Source organism: Pelophylax lessonae (assembly GCF_965119305.1).
Source record: "Pelophylax lessonae genome assembly, chromosome: 5".
Taxonomy (NCBI): Eukaryota; Metazoa; Chordata; class Amphibia; order Anura; family Ranidae; genus Pelophylax; species Pelophylax lessonae.
The window spans coordinates 69,652,446-69,679,499 of record NC_138772.1 but is presented as its reverse complement, the minus strand read 5'-3'; the positions used below and the strand labels follow the sequence as shown (position 1 = coordinate 69,679,499).

The following is a 27,054-nucleotide window of genomic DNA, read 5'->3' as shown; positions in this document are numbered from 1 at the left end:
AATGGATAAACTGTATTCTTGGTGATGTCACCTGTCTCTAGTGAATGCATAGGCTGTATTCTTGGTGATGTCATTGATCTCTAGTGAATGGATAGACTGCATTCTTGGCAGGGGTGGACTGGGCTGGGGGGGCAGGGTGGCAATTTCCCCCTGGGCCGCCTGGATTCCCTGTAAATGGGCTGCTGTGCTGGCAACTCAGAGCTGCACATGTCAGGTATTGGAGCTGGTGGTGTGCTAATGCTCGGGCGGCTCCAGCGCGGGGTTAACAGATGGGAGAAGCAGTGAAAGAATGCCGCTATCCCCCGCTGCAGCTACGAGCCGGTGATGTGTCCTGTGACAGGATGTGAGCTGAACCTGTCACAGAGTGTTCTATCCCTGCAGAGCACAGCCCTTCCCCCCCTCCTCTACACAAACGGGAGAACAGATCTGCTCTGCCTCCTCCCGCCCCTCTCTCCCTGTGCCCGCTGGAAACTTTAAAGTCGGATCCTAAACATGAGGCATTATCCGACAGCCACATCCTAAACATGAATCCGCTGACTGAGCCAGTGAGGCTGCTGCTGGGACTGTACAAGTGAGTGAGCTGTGACCACACTCTCCCCTCTTTACTCTTTCTTCCTACTCCGTCTCTACAGAATGCCTCTCCTTCTCCCCCAGCCTTATTTAACCATTTGCCTACTGGACACTCTCACCCCCTTCCTGCCCAGGCCAATTTTCAGCTTTCAGCGCTGTCCCTCTTTGAATGACAATTGCGCAGTCATGCTACACTGTACCTATATGACATTTTTATCATTTTTTTCCCCACACACAGTTCAAGCTTTCTGTTGGTAGTATTTGCTAAAAAAAAAAAAAAAAAAACACCCCAAAAATGTTTTTAACCACTTGCCGACCAGCCGCCACAGTTATACGGGGGCAGGTCAGCAGGTTACCACGTACGGCGGTCCACAGGAGCGCTCCTGGGGACGTGCGCCCACTCGCCAGCAGGGTAGCCAATCCACGGGGGCCAGCAGCCACAATTGCCACCAGGCGCCCGCAATCACTCCCCTTGGAGAGAGAACGGCAGTCTGCCGTTGTAACATGGCAGACCGTTGTTCTCTCAGAAATCAATACAGGGCTCCTGTGTTCCCCCTATTTAGTAACACAGGTCTCTGTGTTTATTTCACAATACCATCCCCTCTAACAGTTAGAAAACACCCCCTAGGCTCACACTTAACCCTTTGATCGCCCCTGGGTTAACCCTTTCCCTACCAGTGTCATTATTACAGTAACAGTGCATATTTTTAGCACTGATTACTGTAGTAATGTCACTGGTCCCCCCAAAAGTGTCAAAAATGTCAGTTAGGGGTCCAATCTGTCCGCCGCAACGTCGCAGTCCTGCTAAAAATAGCAGATCGCCGCCATTAATAGTAAAAAAAAATTAAAACAAAAAAAAAATGACATAAATCTTTCCCCTAGTTTGTAGACGATAACTTTTGCGTAAATGAATCAAAATACGCTTATTGGAATTTTTTTTTTACCAAAAATATGCAGGAGAATAGAAATTGGCCTAAAATGGTTTTATTGGGAATGTTATATAGCAGAAAGTGGAAAATATAATTTTTTTTTTTTTTTGCAGAATTGTTGCTCTTTTTTTGTTTATAGCGCAAAAAAATGTATTTGGGTACAGCATTGCACGACCGCACAATCATCAGTTAAAATAACACAGTGCCAAATTGCAAAAAATGGCCTGGCAATTAAGGGGGCAAAACCTTCCGGTCCAGAAGTGGATAAAATGTTTTTCTAGGTAGCACTGATGTGGAGGCATTAATATGCCGCACTTATCGGGACTGATGTGGAGGCGCTAATATGCCGCACTGATGAGCACTGATAGGCACTGATAGGTAGCACTAATGTGGAGGCATTAATATGCCACACTGATGGGCACTGATAGGCACTGATAGGTAGCACTAATGTGGAGGCATTAATATGCTGCACTGATGGGCACTGATAGGTGGTACCAATATGGAGGCACTAATATGCTGCACTGATGGGCGGCACTGATAAGCAGTACTAGCAAGACACGGTGTTGCTCCAGGACAAAAAGCCTCCTTTCAAAGTTCAGCCTCAGAAAGGAAATTCAGGTGCACGCCCTGGTTTCAACAGAAGCATGTGGAAGAAATGGACTGGATAGTGGCACTCCAAAAAAATGAATCCTTTATTGAAGAAAACAAAGATACAAAAAACATGAAGGATGATCATACCATAGCGGAGATGATGACACTGGCAGCTAATGCATTTCACACCCAAGCTGGTGCTTAGTCATAGCATGATTGGAGTGCCGCCATCCAGTCCATTTCTTCCACATGATAAGCAGTACTGTTTTGCACTGATGCAATGATGGGCAGCACTGATGAGCAGGCACTGATGGGCACTGAAAGGCAGCACTGATTGGTGTCACTGATAGGCACAGACTGGCGTCACCTGCTGGGCAATGCTGAGGCTGCACTGTAATGCTGTGCTCTGATTACCTGTACAGGTCTCCCCTGCGAGGAGATGCCACTAATCTGGCTCTCCACATTTACACGTGATCGGCTGTGATTGGACACAGCCAATCACATGTTTAATAAGCTGCTGCATCGGCTCTTTAACAAGATCGGGGTCATGCCATGTCATATTTGTCTTGCTTCATAACATCAATACCCAATATAAAACCAGGTGGGCATGGATGGAGAGCTGATTCAGTGCTTCAACGGGCCACTTGAGTAGACTTGCCCTCCAAGCCTAAGGCTGCCAGCCCTCCCCTGATTCTTGGTGATGTCACCTGTCTCTAGTAAATAGATAGACTTCATTCTTGGTGATGTCACCTGTCTCTAGTGAATGGATAGACTGCATTCTTGGTGATGTCACCTGTCTCTAGTGAATGGATAGACTGCATTCTTGGTGATGTCACCTGTCTCTGGTGAATGCATAGGCTGTATTCTTGGTGATGTCACTGATCTCTAGTGAATGGATAGACTGCATTCTTGGTGATGTCACCTGTCTCTGGTGAATGCATAGGCTGTATTCTTGGTGATGTCACTGATCTCTAGTGAATGGATAGATTGCATTATTGGTGATGTCACCTGTCTCTAGTAAATGGATAGACTTCATTCTTGGTGATGTCACCTTCCTCTAGTCATTGGATAGGCTGCATTCTTGGTGATGTCACCTGTCTCTAGTGAATGGATAGACTGCATTTTTGGTGATGTCACCTGTCTCTAGTGAATGGATAGACTGCATTTTTGGTGATGTCACCTGTCTTTAGTGAATGGATAGGCTGCATTCTCTTTGATGTCACCTGTCTCTAGTGAATGGATAGGCTGATTCTTTGTGGTGTCACCTGTCTCTAGTGAATGAATAGGCTGCATTTTTGATGATGTCACCTGTTTTAGTGAATGGGTAGGCTGCATTCTTGGTGATGTCACCTGTCCCTAGTGAATGGATTGACTGCATTCTTAGTGATGTCATCAATGTTTGGTGAATAAATCTGCTGCATTTTCGGAGGTGTTACCAGTCTCTGGTGAATGGATAGGCTGCATTCTCAATTATGTCCCTAGTGAATAGATAGGCTGTATTGTTAGTGATGTCACTAGTCTCTAGGGAATTGATAGGCTGTAATCCCAGTGATGCCACCTGTTGCTTGTGAATGGTTAGGCTGCATTCTAGGCGATGTAATTCATCTCTAGGGATTGGATAGACTACTTTCTCTATTATGTCATCTGTCTAGTGGATAGATAGGCTGCATTCTCATGAATTGTATGTCAAGTCTCTTTCTGATATTCATTCTTTTTAATAGTATGAAGAGTTCAAACACAACAGCAGCAAGAAGTTCAGTACAGAATTTGCGATCACAGTGTGTGACAGACAGTCAAGGAAATTTCCCACTGAAGCCACACATGACTGGGTGTCAGTAGCAGCAGACCATAAAGGTGCAGGTGAAGAAGGATCTTCCAGGTGGAGTAAATTTATTACACATACTTGATGGTCAAGTGTTCTTCCACCCGAAACTAAATTATTGGTCAACTCCAGCCACAGCTTTAATTTTTCACTTACCAATACACAAAGTAGGGAAAGAGAGAAGACATAGGAAGTTAAATTGCTGAACTAGAAAATAAGTCTCCCCTTCTTGCCTGTGCACTGGTAAAGAATGAAAAAGCAAGTATAAGTCAGGTTACACAATAACCATACATGTATTATATATTTAGCAGTTTGTTTGGAGTTCTTCTTTCATCAGTATTTACTGCAATATACATATCAAATATGTCATAATAAGATGTCTCGTAATCTGCTTATACAAATACAGTTTAGAAGCAGGAATGCTGGTGAGGAAATAGGTTGAATTATTTTGAAATGAGAACATTTATGTTTTCTAAATCACCTATTTCAGTGCAGCCCTCTGGAGGCCTAATCTGCTCGGTTCCATAAGTGGTAAAATTTCCACCTGGGATCTGAGAAATCGAGCAGATGAAATCACATACAGCAGCTCCGACAGGCCATTGCTGAGTGATTAATGACTACATTGTGCAGGTAAAAATAGGTTGTAAAATAATATCAAAATGTGGAGAATAAAGAACCTCTGCATCCATCCCCGAATGTGCTGGACCCAGCAAAATACAACGGCACAAATATTAAGCTGAAGGCACACAATGCTCTGGGAAATATACACAGTGGATGAGACCACATGCTCTGGGGGCCTTTTGTAAAGCAGTGAATATGGCATTTGGCAAACATTCCATGGCATTCACTAACATTTGTAAAATACATGTTCTTGGATCTGGTGGATACTATTCAGGATAGTATTCAGCCTATTTATAAAATGGTAAATGTCACGTTCAGCACACATTGGCTAAAAGCCTTTATTTACTCAGTCTGAAATAATATATAAATTGAAACACAATGGTGCTTAAATTGGTTGTAAACTTCGCTTTAGCACTTGTACCTATAGGTAAGCCTAAAATAAGACTTACCTATAGGTACTGTAAATATCTCCTAAACTTGCACCGTTTAGGAGATAGTTACTGTATACTGCACCGATAACGTCATCGGCGCATGCACTCTGAAGGAATGGCCGCCCATGCTGTTTCTTCAGAGACCTGTTCTGTGACCGGTGGCTCTTGCACGCATGCACAGGAGTGACATCACGCCGCTCCAGCCAGTAGCACAGCCGAAGTCCATGGACCCAGAAAGGAAGATGGGTGAAGATGGATGCGGCCTCCAGTGGGGACAACGCGGGCTTCGTTTGCAGGTAGGTGTCAAATAATGTGCTGGTATGCGATGCATACTAGCAAAATATGCATTTACTTTGCAGGTAAAAAAAAGAAAAAAAATTGCAGACTTTACTTCCTCTTTAACTACAAAACACCATCAATTCTGAGACCATCAGATGACCTTCATGTCTTTCATCTCCCGCTGAAGGGAGAGAGTGCTTGCCAGCAGCTGCGGGGGAATTTCCCCTTTGCCTCTCCTCCTCTCAAGCTGCAAACCTAGTTTTCATGGAGGCGGCCAGCTCATAAGGTGCCCTAGGGCCCCGGAAGAGTAGATGGGACAGCACCTCCACAGACCCAAGCACCACAGCCTCCGCCACCGGAGCAAGCCCCCAGGCAGCAGTAACGAGTTGGGATGCAAGAAAATATTTATGGCAGTCCGGGAATGCCAACACTCCCTGGGACAGGGGTCGCATGAGGGTAGAGAATTTGTACTGGGGGGACGCAGGCCCCACAGAGAGGAGGAAAATTATTTGTTTAGGGCGGAGAAAAACGCTTTTGGTATCCACTGGGGTGAATTACGAAATAGGTAGGTGAATTTGGGTAAGATCTTCATCTTAATGAGGTTGATACGGCCCAGAAGGGAAAGTGGAAGGTTCTCCCATGTCTTCAATCGAAGCCTGACCATCGAGACCACCGGGTCCAGATTGAGCGAGACAAAATCAGAAACCTCTCTGGAGCACGCACCCCGAGGTACACAAAGCTGTCCACCCATTGCAACAGGACATTTGGCGGGGCTGTTTGTTGGGCCTCCTGGTCGCCAACAGTTGCGACTTAGACCAGTTGACCTTCAGACCCATCACCCAGGAGAATGCCTCCAGGATTTTCAGAGCGCCCCTGAGAGAGGAGTCAGCATCGTTCAGGAACAGTAGGGGATCGTCCACGTACAAGGCCACCCTCTCCTCCAGCCAGGCCATCCACAGTCCCCTAATAAGCGGGGAGGTGCGAAGTGCCTCCACCACCGGGTTCCATGGCAATAGCGGACAAGGCCGGGGAAAGAGGGCAGCCCTGCCGCGTACCCCGGGACAACACAAAAGAGGACAACAATCTCCCACCAAGGCGAACAGCAGCCGCCGGCGACCTGTAGATTACTTGCAACCACCTGATAAAGACCAAAGGAAAGCCCATTCTCCGAAGAATCTCCCACAGGTAGGGCCACTCAACCGAGTCGAACGCCTTCTCAATATCGAGAGAGGCGATGACTCTGGTGCCCACATTACTATGTTGTGCTTGTAGGTTGGTAAGGAGCCTGCGGAGGTTGACATCAGTGGACCTGTGGGCCATGAACCCAGTTTGATCTTGGTCAATAACAGAGGGGAGCAAGGGTTGGAGCCTAGAGGCAAGGAGCTTGGTCAGGATTTTGAGATCATTGTTAAGTAACGCTATAGGCCTGTAAGAGGCGCATCGTATAGGGTCCTTAGGGGATTTATGAATGAGGATAATGTGGGATTCTGCCATCGATGGGGGAAGGGCACCATCCTCAAGGCAAAGGGTATAGAGGGAATCTAACAGGGGGGCCAATAGGCCAACGTGGGCCTTATAGAACTCAATGGGCAGGCCATCCAGGCCTGGAGCCACCACCAGGTAAGGAGTTGATCACAGCCGCAACCTCTTCCGCAGTCCCTCTCGGAAAGCCAACCCAGAGCAACCAGGTCCAGGAGAGAGCACAGGACTTCGGGACAGAGGTCAGGAGGGATGGTAGTGGCATACAAATTACAGTAATAATAACGGAATGCCTCCAATATGGCGTAAGGGGAAGTTATGGCCCCCCTTCCCATGGGAGAGGTGAGCTCCGGGACCAGGGTCAGGGGTGCATCATGTTGTGACAGGATCACCAGCAGTCTACCGTTTTTGTCGCCCTGTTCAAAGAAGCTCTGTTTCGACTGGTATAGCGACAATCGCGTGACCTCAGACAGGTGCAAATGCAGATCCCCTTTGGCCGCCTGCAGCCCCTCAAAGTTGGGAACAGAGGGGTCCAGCCCATATCTAGCAGAGGCCTCCTCAACAGCTTTTTCCAGTAGGGTCCCCGTGGCAGATTGTTGCGATATGACTGCATTAATAGTGGACATGCACTGCCCCCTGGAGTAAGCCTTATAAGCGTCCCAGACCATCCCGGGGGAAGATGAACCAGCATTGGAGGTCCAATACTCTTGCAACACTGGCGGGATCTGAGAGAGACATCAGGCTGCTCTATCCACTAAGCACCCAACCGCCACATGGAACAGCTGCGAGTGCAGCCAGAACGTAGTGTAACCACCAAGGGGCTGTGATCAGACAGACCGCTGGGCAAGTACCCCACCGTCTCCACATGAGATAACATAGCCGGGTTAGCAAAGGCATAGTCAATCCTTGAGGAAGTTTTATAAGAGGTAGAGAAACATGAGAAAACTTCCTGAGTGGGGTACTTCCATCGCCAGATCTCCGTCACTCCTGCTGCAAGTGACCAGTTTAAAAGCTCCCCCAAGAAGGACTTGGGAGGCGATGGTCTATCCAGGACTGGGGAAAGGATGGCGTTGAAGTCCCCCATTATATGTAACCTGGCAGGGCAGTAGGGGAACACCTTGTCTAGCACGGTGTAGAGGACCTCAGACTTAAAAGGGGGAGGAACATACACCCCCGCCACTATATACCTATGTTGCCACATGGGGAGCACCAAAATAACATATCTACCCATGGGGTCAGTATGGACCGCGTCTATCACACACGAGAGAGATTTGTGAATCAACACTGACACACCCCTGGCATAATTAGAATAGGAGGCATGAAAAAGTTTTTGGAGTAGAGGCCTCGCACGTTGCAGGAGATGACAGAAAAGGTGTGCGGGTTACGTGACACCATAACACCAGCACAGCGAGAAAATGAAGGAAGAACCAGTGCAGAGGGTCAGAAGCACCCGGTGGGCAACAAGGAGGCAAGAACCCATGCATCGTACAGTGAACCACATAAAGCAAATAATACAGTCAAACATTAACCGAACAAAACCACCCAGGCACAGTGCGCCTATCCTACCGATTCCCGGCGCCCCACAAAAACACATGGGGGGGGGGGCTAGGGAGCGGCTTACTCCCAAAACGAAAAACACTAACATTCAGCTAGGCCTGCAATGCAGGCCGTAGCAACCAAGGCCAATAGCTGCCAGTCCCATATCATTCAGAGAGCACAAACTGAACTGGGCAGAACTGAGAGGGGGTAGCGAGCCAGGGGGCAGCGGGACAGGGGAAGAAAAACGAGGAATCTAGTGAAGGGGGCCGGTGCAGATCCAGGAGTAGAGCAAACTGTCACTGTGTGGTGTCCGGCTCGGCTCCATAGTGGTGGGGATCCAGCATGATAGGCTGAGATAACAGTTGGCAACAGAGGGAAGTCAACCCAGGTAAGAACACAGGAAGGCACAAAGGGAAAAGGCTTCGGGCCTGAGGCACCAGGAGAAAAGGAAAGGCACGTTGGAAGGGAGATCATACTTGCGTTGTGCAGTCGGGCAGCCGCGGACCAGCAGGAGAACAGCAGGCAAAAATCAACGAACATCCAGCCAGGAGGCTGCGGACTCTGGAGTATCAAAAAACCTAGCGCGGTCTCCATTGATCACACGGAGCTTGCTGTGGTAGAGAAGGCTGTATTTGAGACCCAGATCCCAGAGCTGCTTGCGAATCTCGGTGAACTGGCAGCACTTATGCTGTACCCCCAGTGAGTATTCGGGGAACAACATAAGCCTGGCATTCTCATATCGGAGGTCCTGCTTGGACCAGGCCACCACCAATATGCGGTCTCGGTAGTTAAGCAAACGGAGCAGGAATGGCCGAGGAGGCGCCCCAGGGATCGGAGGGGCCGGAGGAACCCTATGGGCCCTCTCCACCACAAAGGTAGGAGGCAGTGCAGGGAGATCCAGATGCTTGTCAGGAAATTTTCCGCAAATTTGGCGAGCCTGGCACCCTCCACGCACTCCGGCACTCCCAGGATGCGGATGTTATTGCGCCGGAGGCGTTTTCAGTGTCGATCGCCTTGTCCTGAAGCGCCTTGACCTGCACCTGGAGGGCATAGAGATCCCTGGAATCCGCCCTGGTAGAGTCCTCCAGGTGGGAGATACGATTCTCCACCTCGGACACCCTAGATCTGAACTTATGAGGCTGATAACAGTGGCCAAGTAATAGATTTTAACTGTAAGTGTATCCTTGCAGGTTTTGATCGCCTCCAGTATGTCCGATGTAGATGGATCCGATGACCCGCTCGGGCCTGCATCTGTCTGGGTGCTGGCGGACATGGTGTGCTGACAGGGCCTCGAGCCCAAAATGGCTGCCGGCAGGCCCGGAGGACGGACAGAACTCACGGATGAAGTAGAGGAACGGAGCTTTCCGGGTGACAGCAGAGGGGCCCGCTGGGTGTCGCTTGCCTTCTTGGGACCCAGGGTGAAACAAAAGGGGGTGCTGAAGGATGAGAGGGAAGCCCAGATGGTAGATAGGATGAAGTCAGGATCGGAGCTCGAGCACAACACGTCTTCTCAGCTTGACATCCCGGCCACGCCCCCTAGTCATTTTGTTTAGTTAAATTTGGTTGATTTGTTCAGTTCATATTCGGGATTTGTATTCAGAATTTGTTTTATGTCTTCTTCAAATTTTCTATGAATTTACTGATTTTTTTTACTCGATCCAAATGTGACAAAGTGAAAAAAAAAAAAAGAAAAATCTTCATAAAATGATTACAATGACTCTTTAAATCATCTTTGGCTTAACAAAAACAGCATTTTTTCGAAACGGTACTCAAATAACAGTCTTTGATTTCAGAAATATGTTTACAGTTTGAATTCAACTGGAATTCGATGTAAAATTCGATTTGAATTTCAATTAGAATTTCCTAAATTCAGAATAATTTATTTTCGTTATTTAGAGCATTTGGTAAACTTTGGGTATTTGGAGATATCCAAATAATGAAAAGTTAGTCGGAATAATTATTCGGAACAAAACGAACCGCACATGTCTATTACTGTCCGAAAGGGAAACTTAGTAGGTCGGAGAGGACCAAGCCAGGCTAAACGTTTACTGGAAAAGTTGGGATCTGCATGGAACTTCAGCTGCCCTGATAAATCAGTTTAATTGGCTAAGTTTGCTTACTGTAACCTGTTGGCCAGCACTTAGTAAATACACTTTTTGACAGTAGGCTTGTGTGCTAAGACAAGTAAAGGTTTAATAATGATTCCTCTGAGTACAGTTTTTGGAAACATAACGGGATGTATGTGGTTGCTCCTGAACCAAATTCTTTAATGCATGCCAAAAAAAAAAATTGTTTTATGTATGCACATATGAAATGTTTCAAATACTTTCATTAGTTGTGTGGCACCAACATGACATTTCTGTGTACCAATGCTAATAAATGTTATTACTTTTAATATTGTTTTTATTTTATGAGTTATGCTTTTGCTCTTCCTCTATAAGAAGAGGCTCTGTAGATTATATATGTAGTGCATTCATTAGCTGCTAGAGCTGTGTCTTTTCTGCTGGACCTTACCACGTGGTCAGTTCTGCTCTTGCCTTTCTCCTGTTCTCCTGTGTTTCCCAGTGTACTTTTTTTTTCCTTGTCAAATTTGTTTATTGTTTTGAATAAAATAAAGATGAAAAATCTGAATTTTACATGGATTGTGGTACATATTCAGTGGCGGCCCGTCCTTTGGGGGACGCATGGATTCCAATGTTTTTCTTTTTTTTTTTTTGAAGCATGTGATTAGAGCCAGAGGCTCTAATAGGCTTCAAAAAAGGGTGGGCTCGGGGCGCAGTGCAGTGTTAATTTTGGCAGCAAATTTCAATTTAGTTTTAGTCTTAATCTTAGGACTAAACTGGCATTTTAGTTTTAGTCCCATTTTAGTCTTCTGCAAGTGTTTTAGTTTTAGTCGTATTTAGTCAACTAAAACTCCAGTACATTTTAGTCGACTAAAGCGTCCTACATTTTAGTCGAATAAAACTCATTTTAGTCATCTATAATCGAATGGGTGTAGTTCAATTGTAATTTGTAATGCATTATTTAAGCATTTCTCTACAATTTCCAAACTTATTATATATTACTGCTGGTCCTGGAGTGAAAAAGCTAATATGTTATTATTTATGGTATTAAGCTTTGAGCATGCACCAATTTTGGCAGCAAATTTAAATTTAGTTTTAGTTATAGTCTTTTGACTAAAATGCCATTTTAGTTTTAGTCGTATTTTAGTCATCTGAATTGTTTTAGTTTTAGTCGTATTTTAGTCGACTAAAATTGTGTTAATTTAGTCGACGAAAACGTTTTAGTCGACAAAATTAACACTGGCGCAGTGCCCACCCAGTTGTGTGACAATAGCGAATGAATATTCGCTATTGTCACACGGATCCTCCTCCTGGCCAATCAGGAAGCGGGTCCTGAGACCTGTTTCCCGATTGGCCGAAAGGAGAAGCCATGCCATTGGCCACGGGGAAGGAGGAGGTAGGAGACGCAAGAAACTGAGGAGAAGCCGGCGTTGCCGCCGCTGCTGCCTGCCTGCCCTCCACATGTTCAGGGTGAGTGAGCCGGCGACCGGGGGGGGGGGGTATGGTGTGCGGGCTGTTGTAACCAGGGGGGGGGTATGGTGTGGTTCGTCTGGACCACCACCCGCCACTGCACATATTTAAAGGGTAACAAACGAATTACTTCAATTGGAAAGAGACAAAAAAAAATTCAAATGCAACATCGCACTATTTAAGCATCAAATAGACTGTCAAATGTCAAATATGTCATTTAATTGAAAAGAAAGAGAAAGGTAGCTTTTTGTAAACTCAAAAGTACCGGTCAATCTTCCTAGATTGATAGATCTTTGACAAACCGCGCTTAATAACCAACAAATATTAAAGAGTATTCCGCGCAAAAGTGCCAATGATTATACAAAAGGTGTCAATAAATAATTACGATAAATGCATAAAGTGCTAAAAATACAATCAATACAAACATTGAATAATAAAGTGTATTCCATGTAAAAGTGCTAATGAATAATAAAGATATAAAGTGTGAGCGATTACAATTTCAATAAATGCATAAAGTGCTATAAGTTGCATGAAGAGTTAATGTGTAATGTCCTTAATCACCAGCGTGATTCAAACATGCAAAATAATTTTGGATCACTCTTCAAAATCCTCCACAGGATTGCCGAGATATTGTGCTTTAGTCCACCACGAATATAAGAATAGAATTGCCGACTCACCAGAGGTAGGTATGTATCTCACATGTAATCATAATAAGGTAAGGGAGACCCTCAAACTGGACAAATATTCTCCACCAGGGCCACAGAGATGAGCCATATCAAGGGGGACAAGACAAAAAGGCTTCCCTGGTGTAATATGTTCTGTTTATTTAAAATACAAAAGGTTAAAAAACGTATAATGTTGCAAGTAGGTAAAGAGCTCTGTTCGAAAAGCAGGGATGCCGATAGCATTCCACCTGCATTCCAAACGGAACTATGGAAGCCTTTTTGTCCCCTTTGATGTGGCTCATCGCTGTGGTCCTGGCAGAGAATATTTGTCCAGTTTTAGGGTCTCAAGCATTTATCGTAATTGATTATTAACACCTTTTGTATATATATATATATATATATATATATATATATATATATATATATATACATTGGCACTTGTGCACGGAAAGCACTTTATTTTTTATTGATCATTAGGCGTGGTTTGTCAAAGATAGATCCGTCTAGGAGGGTTGAGCGGTTCTAATGAGTTTACATCTATGCAGACCTTTTTGGCCTTATAACCAGCAGCTCCACTTGTTTATATATATATATATATATATATATAAATATATATATATATTTTTTTTTTTTTTGGCACAGTTCCAGTTATCTATCATAGGGTGCACAGGTAGTGGGCATATATATTATATCCCTTTTAAATTTATTCAAAGGTAGATTGTTGACTGTCGATCTAGTTTAAAAACAAAGTGATTAATAAATCAGTAAAGCAAAAGTACATTTCAATGGGTCTGAAGAACAACCCTGTGAGTACCACATAAGAGCTGATAAAAAGGAAAGGGTCATGAAAAAGGAGTAAGAGAATAGAAGTAAAGAAAAGGGAAAATACAGTGGGAGTAAAAGGTAAATTTGATAGAGGTAGTGCGGCTTCAACTGAATGAAGGGTGATAAAAGGGTAAATTAAGTATTATTACTATGCCAATAGTAAAGTGTCATCAAAGTCTGAAGATGTTCAACCCAAGGTAACCAAAGTTTTTCAAATTTGCAGATCCGATCTCAGTGCACTTTTTTAACCAAGCAACTAAAATGTTATTAAACTGAGAATTGGTCAAACTGCAATGCTTTTAAAATGCTGACTAGCAGAGGTAGCTGTCAATAGAGAGACACATTTTCTTACATTCCCAATCCCTGACCTTCTGCTGTTTCCCAGTTACAATGAGAACTTGCACCCCCAACCGTCCACATTTTGGACACCACTGTTCTAAAGTAAACAGAAGGTCTGCTATCCATAAAGTCTCCTTGAGGACAATGGACTTTTAGACATTTCCGCATCCTCCAGGACACTGCCCATCATGACAGCTAGACATGTGCATGACAAAGATATTTGTTTGTTTAGATTTGTTAATCTAGTTATTTTGTTTATTTAAATTCAGTTGATTCGTTCAATTAGTATTCAGAATTCATATTAAGAATTAATTTTAAGTCTTTTTCAAATTTTCTTCGAACTTACAGATTTTTTTGGTTCGAAACGTTTGAGTGGATACATTTTGAATCTGTTGAATCAAAAAATTAAGATTTTTTTTTTTTTTTTTTGATTCAAATGTGACAAAGTGAACAAACAAAAGAAAAATCTTCATCAAATGATTACAATGACTCTTTAAAGCGGAGTTCTGGCCTCAGAAACTGCCCAAATAGTGATCCTTAGCCCCTAATATATCCGTAATCCCATAGTTAATAGTTTTATATGTTTTGATTTATCAGAAATTCTCACTTTTAAAATCCTTTGCTGAGCGCGGCCATCTTTGCTGGGGTTATAAGAAGCTGCAGTGTATAGATGTCTTCCCTTCTTCCTGGTTTGAGCTAATTGTGTATGCAGAATGCGGCGCGAAATCTCGCGCATGCGCAATCCTATGCGATCGGTTTCCATATCATCGCGTCATTTTCTTTTTGCAAATAACGCGATGAGAGGAGCGGCCGGCCGCCTACGTCACTGCCCATTGCCTTCTGGGAGTGATGAGTAAGAGCTCCCAGGATGCATTGCAGGACAGGAAGTGACGGCGCGGGCCGCGGCCGCAGAGGGAGGAAGTGGAAGAAAGGCGATTATATTTTCTTCTGAATCAAGGTAAGTAAAGAAAAAAAATCAGGACTATCCAATTGTTTTTCAGGTTACACTCAGCAAGCGGATGGCACAAAGAATCGATTGTGTCGATTTTGAGGCCGGAACTCCGCTTTAAATCATCTTTGGCTTTGCAAAAACAGTATTATTTCAAAATGGTACTCTAATAACACGCACAGACTTTGATTTCAGGAATATGTTTACAATTTGAATTCAAATGGAATTCGATGTAAAATTCTATTTGAATTTCCAAAATTTGGACGAATTTCGTTTCGTTATTCGGAGCATTCGGTAAACTTTGTTTATACTTCAATTCGGGTATTCGGATATATTCGAATCTCTGAACAATGAAACATTTGTCTGAATATTTATTCAGAAGGAAACGAACCGCACACGTCTAATGACAGCACCTCTTTGTTCATCAGCGAAGAGGAGGGATAAGCTCCATTGCATATATTGTCGATTTCCCATCATGTTGGAAAAGCTTTTTGCTAGATATTGAGCACTTATAAGTACATTTTTGCTCCGGCCACAGGGAACTGTAAATAGCCTTGGCCACAAAGTCTTTCATTAGCCTGATAAATAGCAGCTAAGATCAGAAAGTGTTTTCTGATCCAGATCAAAGAATATGTACTTTTCATTTATTGCACATGGTACTGTTACAGATCAATCAATTACGGTATATTTTATATATAAAGCAAATCAGAACTCTGTAAAGTTGTAAAATTACCTGCATGCAGGAACTTCATTTTTAACAACACATGTTCCTTGATTTCGGCAATATCTATAGGGACATTCTAAAAAAAAATATATATATAATTTTTAGATGATCAATTCTGAGATTAGCATAGTAAACGTTTAAAATTGGAAAATGTGCCTGTCCCTTCCTTTGCTTTTTCCTTCCCAACACTTACAATATTTTGAATTGAATACAATTGTAGACACTACAGCAGCCTTTCTCAACCTTTTCAACACAGAGGAACCCTTGAAATAAAATTCTGGTCTCGGTTAACCCCTGTTAAAAATTAAAAATCTACAACTCATGACACATTAGTGTGACAGTCAGTGGGAAGAATGCTTTAATCTTGTCATCATTGGGAAGAATTACCCCCCTATAGAGAGCTAAAAGGAACAATGGTGTCATTGGAAACTTATCTAAGAGGCAGAAACTGCCCATTGCTCAAGGAACCCCCAGCAACCTCAGGAGGAACCCTGGTTGAGAAACCCTGCACTACAGCCTTGGTGTTCATAGTTCAGAGATGTTCTCTTATCTACACTAATTATATTCTTGATAACTGTATGTTATCTTTTACTCAAATGTTTTCCTTGACTTTGGATTGCAATTCATGTTCATTTGATTGTACGTATCAAATCTAATGCTAAGGTGGCAAAGCCAAAACTTTTCTTTTTCTACTTTTGGATAGAGTGGGAGGGGTTAGGAGCCCCGTTGTGTTTTGTAATACTATCGAGGGCTTCTCTACAGATACACAACCTTTGCAGCTATAACAGCTCCCTGGAGAAGAGACGCCTGAGGGGGGACATGATAGCAATTTATAAATATCTCAATGGGGATCTCAGCTTAGAAAAAAAGCTATTCAGTCGAAGGGATTGCATGAGAACTTGAGGGCATACAATGCCATTAGAGGAGAAGCATTTTAACCTCAGGTAACGTGGGGGGTTCTTTACTGTTAGGGCTACAAGATTGTGGAATTCTCTACCACAAGAGGTGGTTTCTCCGGGAAGTATGGTGGCTTTCAAAAGACTCTTAGACGTACATCTCAAGGATCAGAACATTCAGGGCTATGTGAGATTATTACAGCCACACACACCTACACAGGTTGAACTGGATGGACTATTGTCTTTATTCAACCTCACCTACTATGTAACTATGTAACTATGTAACTAAGTAACTCTTCTGGGAAGGCTGTCCACAAGGTTTAGGATTGTGTCTATGGGAATCAGCAAACCAAGACATTTTGGACTATTTCATGCTCCCAACTTTGTGGGAACAGTTTGGGGATGGCCCTTTCCTGTTCCATCATGACCAAAGGGGCCAAGCCCAACCCCTGAAAAACAACCCCACACCAAAATCCCCCCTCCACCAATTGGTTTGGACGAGTGCACAAAGCAAGGTCCATAAAGACACGGATGAGCGAGTTTGGGGTGGAGGAACTTGACTGGCCAATACAGAGTCCTGACCTCAACTTGATAGAATACCTTTTGGGATGAATTACAGCGCAGGCTGCAAACCAGGCCCTCTCGTCCACATCAGTGCCTGACCTCACAAATTTGTTTCTGGAAGAATGGTCAAACAATCCAATAGACACACTCCTAAACCTTATGGACAGCTTTCCCACAAGAGCTGAAGCTGTTTTAGCTGCAAAAGGTAGGCCAACTCAATACTGAACTCTACTGACTAAGACTGGGATGCCATTAAAGTTCATGTGCATGTAAAGGCAGGTGTCCCTATACTTTTGGTAATATAGTGTATTTTTTCTCACTTACTGTCCCATTAAGAACAGTTTCACCAGGCAGGATATCAAGAAAAATCTGCAACAGGAACACAGATTTAAAGCGGAGTTCCACCCTGGATTTTTTTTTTTTTTTAATACCCCTGGGACAGTCAGGGCTAGTGCATTCCACAATGGCTAGCCTCTGATCTGTCCCGGGTTGCACTTACCTGTTAGGACAAATACTTACCTTGCAAACGTCTTGTCCAGCGCTGCCATCTCAGATGTGGGCAGCTTGAAGCCAGCGCGTCCTCTTCGGCGTCTTCTTCCGCCTTCTTTGGTCCCACGATGCTCTGCGCCGGCCCCGACGTCACTTCCGGGTCGCGCGCGTCATCCCTCCACAGCTTCTGGGCATGCCCAGAAGCTGTTTAGAAGGGGATGACGCGCGCGACCCGGAACTGACGTCGGGGCCGGTGCAGGCGCAATGATTCCTGGGAGCTATGACGTCCAGCTCCCAGGAATCATTGCAGAGCCAGGAAGTGACGACAGCCGCGGCCGAGTAAGGAGGAAGAAGGAAGTAAGGTAAGTATATTTTCTTCGCTACGAGGTAAGTAAAAAAAAAAAAAATATGCGATTATCCATTTCTTTTTCAGGTGACCCGGAGCGAGAAGATGGAGGTAAGTATAAAAATAGGGTGGAACTCCACTTTAAGGTTTTTGTTGATATTGGAAATACCCACAAAAAATGAGGGGACATTTCTATAATGGGCTCTAACCCTTCCCCACTCTATCCAAAACTGAAATCTGTTTTGACTGCACTTTAATAGTTTACGGTAGCTTTCATTGGCTGAGTACACTTCATTCATGGTGCTGTACAGTGACATGTGATCCCGTTCGATGCTCTGCAATAAAATGCACAATGTTTACATTCTAGCACAGCTCAGGACCATGTTGCAATGTGAATGAGACACAGAAAAAAAAAAAATAGTTTTCTGTGTGTTCTTGAAGTGACCAGCGTTCTACAATGCAGTAAAATTCCGGTCGCGCATATAGTGAGAATTCAGCCTTATTCATATATACTGCATGCAGGATATCATTACCTGAACAGAGAGACTCGTCTATGTAATTGTTGCAGTCTGGCTTTCCATCACACCTCTGCTCAACAGTCAGCCATGTATTGGTGGGAACACACAGAACAGAACCATTGGCAGAAACTATAGAAGCTAGAGAATATAACAACACAATCAGTTTAAATGGATAAAATGGTTACACTCTGGGTCATTCAATAACAAATGCAAATTAATCCTAAACAATTTATAGGAGTGAATAGGAGTTTCAAGAGAGAGAAAGCGAGAGCGCCTAATTACTTTACTAGGACTGCAGCCAAGCAAGATAATGATTAGTATGTGACCAAGCTAGCAGCTACCATTCAGCTGAAGTACCTGAAACCTCCTGGTGTCAACCCAGAACTAAAAGATGAATTCCAGCATTATTCTTATTTTTCCCTCTATGATGTCCACAATTGATTACAACTTTACTCTTATTTTTCCTTCTATGTACCTAATTCTTTGTACCTAATAACTCTATGTACCTAATAACTTTAGGTCTTAGCAGGGTTTCATGCCAACAGCTGCCATTGGGAAGCCCCATTCAATGCAATGAGAGCCTGCCAGCTCTTCTCATATAATTAGGCATGCAGTGATTTCCCATGGATGATTGGCCCTGGATGCAGAAAATTTGCACCCAGAACGGATCATCCAGAGATAATTGCTGAATGTCTGATTACATGCGAATGGCCACAATGTCAGTGGGCATTATCAGCCTCTCATTGCTTTGAATGGGTCAGCCCGTAGTCAGCCCTAAATGCACGTGAGAATGAGGCCTTACTTTAAAATGTTGGTTAGTTGCAGCAATCCTGTGGTCTTTTCCAAAATGGTGCATTACAAGTCAAACTGCCTGCACCAATTTGGTAAATGTTTTCATACTCTCATAACTGATTGTTTTCCTAATTTCCAATGACTGGAAATATGCCTAATTAATTTCTATTTAATTTTTTATTCAGATAAAACAATGTCCTGTGGAATACAGAAGGCACTCATCTCTTGTTGCAGGTTCAGGTTCATAACGCATGGCATATTTGTGCACTAAGCTATTCTGCTTAGGACGCTCTCTCAGACCCAGCAGTTAGTGGGCACTTGGCGGGTTTTAGATGCAATTGGCAGGGGTTGAACACTTACACTTAGCTCATCCTTCTTGTGTCCATGTGAACACATCTTTATTGAAAGTAAACAGGGTGTTTGTGCAGACGTGCACTGACATGTTCTGCAGACCATGAAGACAAACTGTTGGTCTGAAAACTTATCAGCTGTTTAATTAATGATTATATAGACAGGAGCTGATCCGACACTGAGCATTTTTGCAGACATAAGAGAACAAACTTAGAATGGCAAAATCAGTATCAGATTGTAAGGAAAAGAGGCATATAGTTCAGGCAGAGGACAGTAACACAATGATAAGTCTATACAGAGAGTGTTAGTTCATTTCTTACTCATATTTATTCTTTCAAAAGTCACTAAATAAAAATATTCTCAATAGGGGTTCATGAAGAACCTCATTGATTCTACAGTGTTTGTTGAGCACATATTTATGAAAAGGCCCGTACACACGTGCAGATTGTCGGCCGAAGCTTTTCGACCGATCGGCCGATTGTAGGCTTGTTAGTATGATGCTTCCGACAGCCGACAGCGCACTTTCGGCCGAAAAGAATCTGTCGTGCAAGCATTAAAATTTTTGTATGCCGACACCAGAGCGGCCGATTGTTCGCCAGTCAATACAGAATTCGGCCGACAGACAGCAGATTTGCAAGACTGGGCATGCTCAGAAAAGAAAAAACACAGGGAAAGTTAACCATCACATGACATCACTTCTGCAGTCGGCTGTAGTCGGCGGACAAAATTCTTGTGCAGTCTTTTGCACTTTTCAACAGACACGACAGCCCGGGGACAAAAGACGGCCGATCGTTCGGCCGACGATCTGCACGTGTGTACGGGGCTTTAGGCCCCTTTCACACAGGTGGACCATTCAAATCCGCCTGTCCGTTTTTTTGGCGGATCTGAAAAGATGCCCCATGTATCTCTATAGGGCATTAGATGTCAGCGGAGACATGTCCGCTGTCATCCGATCCGTTCCATCAAATCTGGACGGATGGAAACCCTATTTTCCATCCATCCAGCGGATCGGATGGGATCAGATGAGAATGGATAGACGGTCCGTTCCCATCCGATTCCCCCATAGAGAACAGTGGAACCTGACAGCTGTATCTCTGCACTCAGCACGGAGACACAGCTGCCATCCGCCTGCTCAGCGGGGGGATCGGCGGATCGATCCCACGCTGAGATAAACGGAGTCTGCTGACGGACCGGAATGTGTGAAAGGGGTCTAAAGGAGAATGCAAAATCTGTTACAGCTGAGCATGATTGCCAATCAGCTTGTTCAATTAAGCTTTGACAAAAAACTTGGAAGCTGATTGGTTTCTATGTGGAGCTGCACCAGATTTTGTACACTCCAGTTTTAGTAAATCAACTCCATTGGGTGCTAAAAGGGTGCAATCACATTAAGATTCTTAAATCCAACACAATTAAGATTCTTGATTAACCTTCTGTACACTGCTATCAACCTTTACATATATCACAACACATGCTCTAGCTGAACAGCCTACACATTCTGGGTGGCATATACACCCCAGCTAAACGTGGGCATTTTAAGAGGCAGTTGTGGAAGGCTTGGGACTTTTTGAGCATTTTGGCAGTTGGCACCATTACTTAAGTATAGGCACTCCACATGGGAGGAATGTGAGTACAGACCCAAGCCTTCCCACTTAGTGGTCAGTTTGAGGACTTTACTGTAATGACCATGACCTCAGAATCTACAAAACTGAAGCAGGTTGCAGCTGCATTATTATTTGGTAAAATACATGCAGTGTATATAGGGTGAAGCAATTTTTTTTTTTTTTTACAAAAATGGAGGTTTACTTGAAGTGAATTGATACAGCAATATAACCTTTAAAATATTTAAAGATAATCTTTCTGGCTAAAAATTTCTTTGGATGAAAACAAAATCCTGTAATTAGTTACATATTTCACAGATTTTCTGTTTAAAAAATATTAGTCTTATAACTGTAGTTCTTTGTCTGCTTTTCAGAGCTTGTACTTTATCTCTAAGAAGCACGTTTGTTAAAATATGCCGTCACCTAAAAAAAAGATTATTTTATCAGCAAAAAGTAGTTTACACTACAAAGTAAAAGCATCATTTACAGAGCTGTGATTCTATATCAAAGTAAAGGAAATCATTAGAAGAAAACTTTCTTGGTCCTCTACACTGTCAGTAGAATTGGTTTTGCTCAGCTAATTAAAAAAAGATGAAATTTGTAAAAGTTAGGAAATATGAAAGATTTTCTCAAGGGTCATCTAGGGTAATAAAGATGGTAAAGATTTGTACTTTATAAATTTTGCAAAAGAAAACAGCTCACCAGGGGATTAAAGGAATTTTAGCAATGTTAGCAATAGATGTTTTTTCTTTGGAAAGTCATAAAAAACACTTTTTTGCTGATAGCTTATACATCTGGTCAAAAATTACAATAAATAAGCAGTTAGTAAAAATAACACAAAAAGGGTATTTTTAAACATCGCAATCCATGTGCCCAAGTGCCCATTTCCCACATGCCGAATTCCAAATGCACTGGGCGTACGATCTCCTGCAGGTGTCAATAGATTCCTAATGATAACCCAAACTGCATCACATGGTACTGCAGTACTATGCGATCCAGTTGCAGTGCATTTTTAAAAGAAGTGCATGCACTACTTTTGATGCGGTCCAGTGTAATTTCAGCCCATTCAAATGAATGGGCTTAAAATCACAACACACTGAATCACACAGGAATTGCACAGGAATGCGGAGCGTGTTCCTGTGCGAATCTTAGTGTGAAATGGCCCTCAATTAGTTCTAAATAATTTTTTTCCAAACAAAAGAGCAATTAATCACTCCCTCATGTGGATCTCCACTTGAATTGAGAGAAAAGTAATACATACTGGAAGGATTTTTACATTATACTGTATGTATGCAATACATACGTATATAAGTATGTATCTATTATATTATGTATATACTGTATGTATTATATGTTTATTTAAGAACAATAAGAACTCCAAAAATGCTCCCCACCCTCAGTAACAAATACCTAATATCATTATTAGGGCTAAGAATGTTTCTGTATTGCCTGCCTAGAGCTGCCAGGAACTGTGCTGCACTTCAGCTTAAAGTAGTAATAAATGCTAGGTGTTTTTTTTTAGCTTAATGCATTCTCTGCTTTAGGTTTAAAAAAAAATGCCCTAGTCCCTTGTGCCCCCTACGGTTCTTGTTCAACACCACTGGGTCCTCCATGATCTGCACCACTTCCCTGGTTATCCAGGTGTAGAGGAGGGTACTGATGGCAGTGGAGCAATAGGCTTCTGCTACCATTAGTCAAATTTATAGGAGGAAGAAGGTGTCCATAGACACAGACAGCACCGCCCAACAGCACTGCCCAGCAGCACAAACACCGGTGTCTCCTTAAGCAGCTGGCTACCTAAGGAGACACCTGCATACAGGAGGGGAGGCATTGGCTTGGAGAGAACAGCAATTACAATCCATAACTTGTCCAAAACAAGTTGGTTTATAAAAACTTTAAAAATTAAGGTGCTTGTAAACATATATATTTTTTTAAACAACAAACATGTTATACTTTCCTGCGCTGTGCAATGGTTTTGCACATAGCAGCCCTGATGATCCTCTTCTCTGGTTCCTTGCTGGTGCTCCTGCCTCCTCTCCCCTGCCAAGTGCCCCCATAGCAAGCCAGTTGCTATGGGGGCATTGGTACACACTTGATTCATTGAAAAACACAGCGTGGTTTAGCCCTGTGGACCCCTACCCTGCTCTCACCTCATAGGATGTGATTGACAGCAGCAGGAGCAAACAGCTCCCGCTGCTGCCTCCATGTAGGGTTGCCACCTCATCCCTTTAACTCTGAACACATATTAATTACACAGGTTCTGTGGCTGAATAAGGTGTTATTTAAACTCACTTAGTGTCTTATTTGCATTAAATTAGCCCCAAAACCTGTGTAATTATTATGTGTTCAGTTTTAAAGGAACGTGGTGGCAATCCTACCTCCATTTTCAGTGATGAGAGAAAAAGCGGAGAGAGCCGCTGATCTCGGGCACAATGCTGGATTGAGATTGGGCTCAAGGAAGTATTTAGGGGAGCTGGGGGGGGGGGGGGGGAGGGGTTATGCATTCTTCATTTAGAAACATTTTTTTTACATAGTAATAACACAGAATGGTTACAATGCGGAACTGGGGGGATCTTGATCAGGGAAGGCTTTTTACCTTAATGCAGACAATGAATTAGGACAAAAAAACCTTCTAGCTTTACAAGGAAGCTATACAACCAATCTACTCTGTCAACTGCAGAGCAGAGCTGTCAATCATTGTACAAAACTAGATTTGGGGATTCTCATTTAATACAGTATGGGCTTAAAATGAGCACACAATGTAGGGAATACATTCTGGGGTGAATTACTAGAGGGATCACAAGCAGAAGAAAATAAATTTTGATTCTGCTACACAGAGCTTTAGTTAGACTTTATTCAGAATACTGTATCCAGTTCTGAAGACCTCAGTTTCCAAAAGATATTTACAAGAGGGAGCGAGTCTAGAGATGGGCAACAAAAATGGTGCAAGGTCTAAATTTGTACAGCCTGGAGGAAAGGAAAGAAACAGGAGACATGACTGAAACCTTTAAATACATAATTATTAATTATTTAATTAAATAAGGGTATAAATCAGCCTTTTTTAACCAGGGTGCCCAGGCACCCTGGGGTGCCTTACAGGGCCATCTTACCGAATGGGCACGCTGGGCAGGGGGCCCCACCTGCCCAGCGACCCAGCCCCAGCCAAGCATTAGTCTCGATTCCCGTGTGCATCCCGCAGCCGAACTTAGCAGGTGGCAAGCGCCTGTTGGCCCAGCGCTGCTGTCAGACCACTTGGTCTGTGGAGGGGGAGCCCACAACTGCAGGAATGCCTGTCCGTCTCCATGGGAACAGGCACACACAGGACAGTCGAGTCTAACTCCCGTTCATGTGTGTGTTCACCGTACCCAGCCGCCGAACTTGGAAGCTGTCATTAGCCTGGCATGGCTGTACAAATAAGTATAGCCTTGTCGATAATTTGCATTTTTATTCTCATGGGTGATTGTGTAGGCAGGGCCCCAGTGCACTGAATTGCCTGGGGCCCTTTAATGCTTTAAGATGACACTGGTGCCTTGACATTTCTATAGGGTGCCTAGGCAAAATGCCTACAAATTGCCCTAATATTGTATACAAGCCAGTGGGTGGATAAAACCTGCCTTTTACACAAAGCCACAGGTTTTCATCGTGCACCGTTACAACCTTCTAGCTGCGAAACTCCTAACGACCAATGACATCATTATTTGATAGGTAGGATGCCAGTTGCCAACATATCATCCTTGTTTGACCCTTCCTTGCCTCTCTCCATCAGCTTTTGGGTGTCCTTAGCTAAGTGATGGAGAAAAACTGAGGGAGAAACATTGGAATACTAGTCAGTACCAGTTTACAAAAGTGCATTTGCTTTGGAAGAATGAATCACCTTTACCATTGGGTGTCCTACGTTTATTGCGTTTATTGATGTTGCTGCATTGGATAAAACTTTCAGAATTGTTTTAACATTTTTGAATGGGGCACCTCAAGACTGTCCTTAATTTTGGAGGGTGCCTCGAGATTGTCCATAACATTAAAGGCCTTGACTGAAAAAGGGTTGAGAAACACTGGTATAAATAACATTCCAGAGGGCAGTATTTTCAATATAGGCTCAAGAACATGGGGACATGACCTTGAACTACAAGGAGGAAGGTTTAAAATTAACCTTAAAAAGGATTATTTTACCAAATGAGTAGTGATGCTTGGAGCAGACTTCTAGATGAAGTAGTGACAGTAAGTTTGCAAATGCTTGGAAACACAGGTCTATACTTAGACAAAAAGGTTAAGAAACACAAAAAACAAGAAAACAAATGTTCAAAAAATAGAGGGAGGGGCAGACTTGGAGGACTGCTTTGTGTTTTTTTGCCGTCATTCTTCTGTTACCTTTATATCTCTGTGAAGTCCTTTGGATTTTATAGCTAGTACATAGAGCCTTGTATTCTGCCCAAAATTGAATTGTGTCCATCCTTTCTTTAAAATTGATTAACCAAGCAAAAATTGTAAAACTTACTACAATTATATTCATCTTCACCCAGCAGACAATCAATTACACCATCGCACCACATCATTGCCGGGATACATCGTCTGTTGAAACACTGGAATTCTGTACTCTTGCAGTGCGGCTTGGGAGCTGTGCTGGGGATCACTGTAGGGCAGAAGATTTCATCCGTTCCATCTTTACAGTCCTCCATCCCATTACACTTGGCAGACAAGGGCACACACTGCTTTTCATAGGCACATGTGAACAAGTCTTCAGGGCAGGTGGGCTTTGGTATTTCTGGCTCTGGAAAAAAAAAGTAACATGCTTAATTCCCTTATTAAGCGTAACCACTGGCCCTATAATTCTCCTCTGATGCCCCTATTAGGCCATTCTTACTTTTTACCAGGGAATATGGACCCTGCTTTTGGTAAGTGGCTCCCTATTTTCCTGCCTACACTCCATCATGTTACTTCGGCCACAGGAGTGCTATCCCTTTCAGAATTGATTCATCAACAGCAACCACAATGATTAAATGGTAGTAAGACAAATATTTGGATTTGTTCATGTTTTACCTAAGCCTATTCGCTCATTGGCAGAGTTGAATCCTATCGAAGAGATCATGGCAAGGTCACAAACAACCAAAGGCAGCTTATCTGACTTATATAAAGCATTAATAAAAATTGAGAAGACATCGGGTAGCCCATTTTTATTGAAATGGGAACAGAACCTAGACCGCCCTTTAACTGATCAACAACGTAAACAGATATTACAGCTAGTACATACTTCTTCTATTTCTACACAATCTATAGAACTAAACTATAAACTGCTGTCTAGATGGCATTACTCTCCTAGAAAGTTGCGGTCTCATGCCCATATGTGGTGGTCATGCCCGGTTCTGCGCCCATACTGGTCCTCTGTGTTGCATTGGATCAACATCATCCAGGGGCACCCAGTGTTAGATGATCCCTGGGTGATCCTGTTCCATTGCTCAGGGGAACCAGTGGGCAGGTATAAGCCATCTATTACCCCTCATCTATTAGATGCGGCGAAATCCCTAATCCCTAAACTATGGAAAAAAAACTGCTATCCCTACTGTCCAAATGTAGTTATAACGAGTCGCACATGCAGCTCGGATGGAGGATATCTCTCTAACTTTAAAAGATCAAAATCATACATATCTTAAAAAAGATGGGCTGACTGGTTTTCCTTTACATGTTCATTGGAATATATCGAAACTATGTCATCTAATACAAATACTTTGACTTAAAGCGGAGTTCCAGCCATTTACTCACCTGTCCAACGGTCCAGCGATGCGGCCGCCGGAAGCCTCGATCCTCTCCCTCGGCGCCGGCATCACTGCTGTGGGCACCCGGCTGTTACAGTTTGCGGCTTCACAGCCGGGTACCCACTGCGCATGCGCGAGTCGCGCTGCGCGCTGTGATTGGCCGGCAATCTTCTGGGACCTCTGACGTGTCCCAGAAGATTGCAGGTAGGGAGGGGGAGAGGAGAACTTCCGCTCAGGGCGCCGCGGCGCTCCGAGCGGAAGTGGGAGCGGGTACCTGTCAAAACTAGGTACCCGCTCCCCCCCCCAAAAAATGACATGCCAAATGTGGCATGTCGGGGGGTCAGGACTCCCTAAAGCGGAAGTTCCACTTTTGGGTGGAACTCCGCTTTAAGAAGGCCCCAGAGGTCTCCGGATGATATCTTCCCTTTTCTTCCCTTCCTTATCCTTTCCCTAC

General features: G+C 43.6%; 1 protein-coding gene across 1 annotated transcript in view; it reads right to left on the bottom strand.

The window, feature by feature from the left end:
* Window positions 1-27,054, bottom strand: part of MALRD1 (MAM and LDL receptor class A domain containing 1) — a 558,112-nt gene that overhangs the window by 84,877 nt on the left and 446,181 nt on the right. The window contains exons 28-30 of the mRNA XM_082259425.1: window positions 25,346-25,618; window positions 18,125-18,247; window positions 15,306-15,372 (exon numbers count right to left, since the gene is read on the bottom strand). Of these exons, the coding sequence (XP_082115551.1) occupies window positions 15,306-15,372; window positions 18,125-18,247; window positions 25,346-25,618 (463 nt within the window). The remainder of the gene's footprint in view (window positions 1-15,305; window positions 15,373-18,124; window positions 18,248-25,345; window positions 25,619-27,054) is intronic.